Genomic DNA, 335 nt, shown 5'->3' on the forward strand with positions numbered 1-335 from the left:
ATCTGTAGCATATCTAATTAATTTTCTGGTCTTTTTTACCTCTTTGGAAAAATGCAGATCACCAATGAACTTCGAAGCCATTTCTTCATTAGTGCGAGACTCTAAATCTCCTTGTAACTCCAGGATGATCCACTCTGGTGTGCCTTCCTTCCTGGCGCTGTTGGAAGGAACAGGAATAATAAAAATACTAATCTCTCGTCATCTGCCTCTCACTCTGGATACAGACGGCTGAATCTCCTGGGCAAAAAGTACATACAGACCCATTCCACAAGAACACAGGAAAGTTCTTTAATTAAAGGTTATGAGCATTAAATATATCATGGAAGTTTAGCAGT

General features: G+C 39.4%; 1 protein-coding gene across 1 annotated transcript in view; it reads right to left on the reverse strand.

The window, feature by feature from the left end:
- The window catches only part of LOC119587998 (chromosome transmission fidelity protein 8 homolog), a 3620-nt gene that overhangs the window by 1546 nt on the left and 1739 nt on the right, over positions 1-335 (reverse strand). Inside the window, exon 2 of the mRNA XM_037936719.1 lies at positions 40-157. Coding sequence (XP_037792647.1) covers positions 40-157 — 118 coding nt within the window. The remainder of the gene's footprint in view (positions 1-39; positions 158-335) is intronic.

This window comes from Penaeus monodon, chromosome 23 (assembly GCF_015228065.2).
Source record: "Penaeus monodon isolate SGIC_2016 chromosome 23, NSTDA_Pmon_1, whole genome shotgun sequence".
Lineage (NCBI taxonomy): Eukaryota > Metazoa > Arthropoda > Malacostraca > Decapoda > Penaeidae > Penaeus > Penaeus monodon.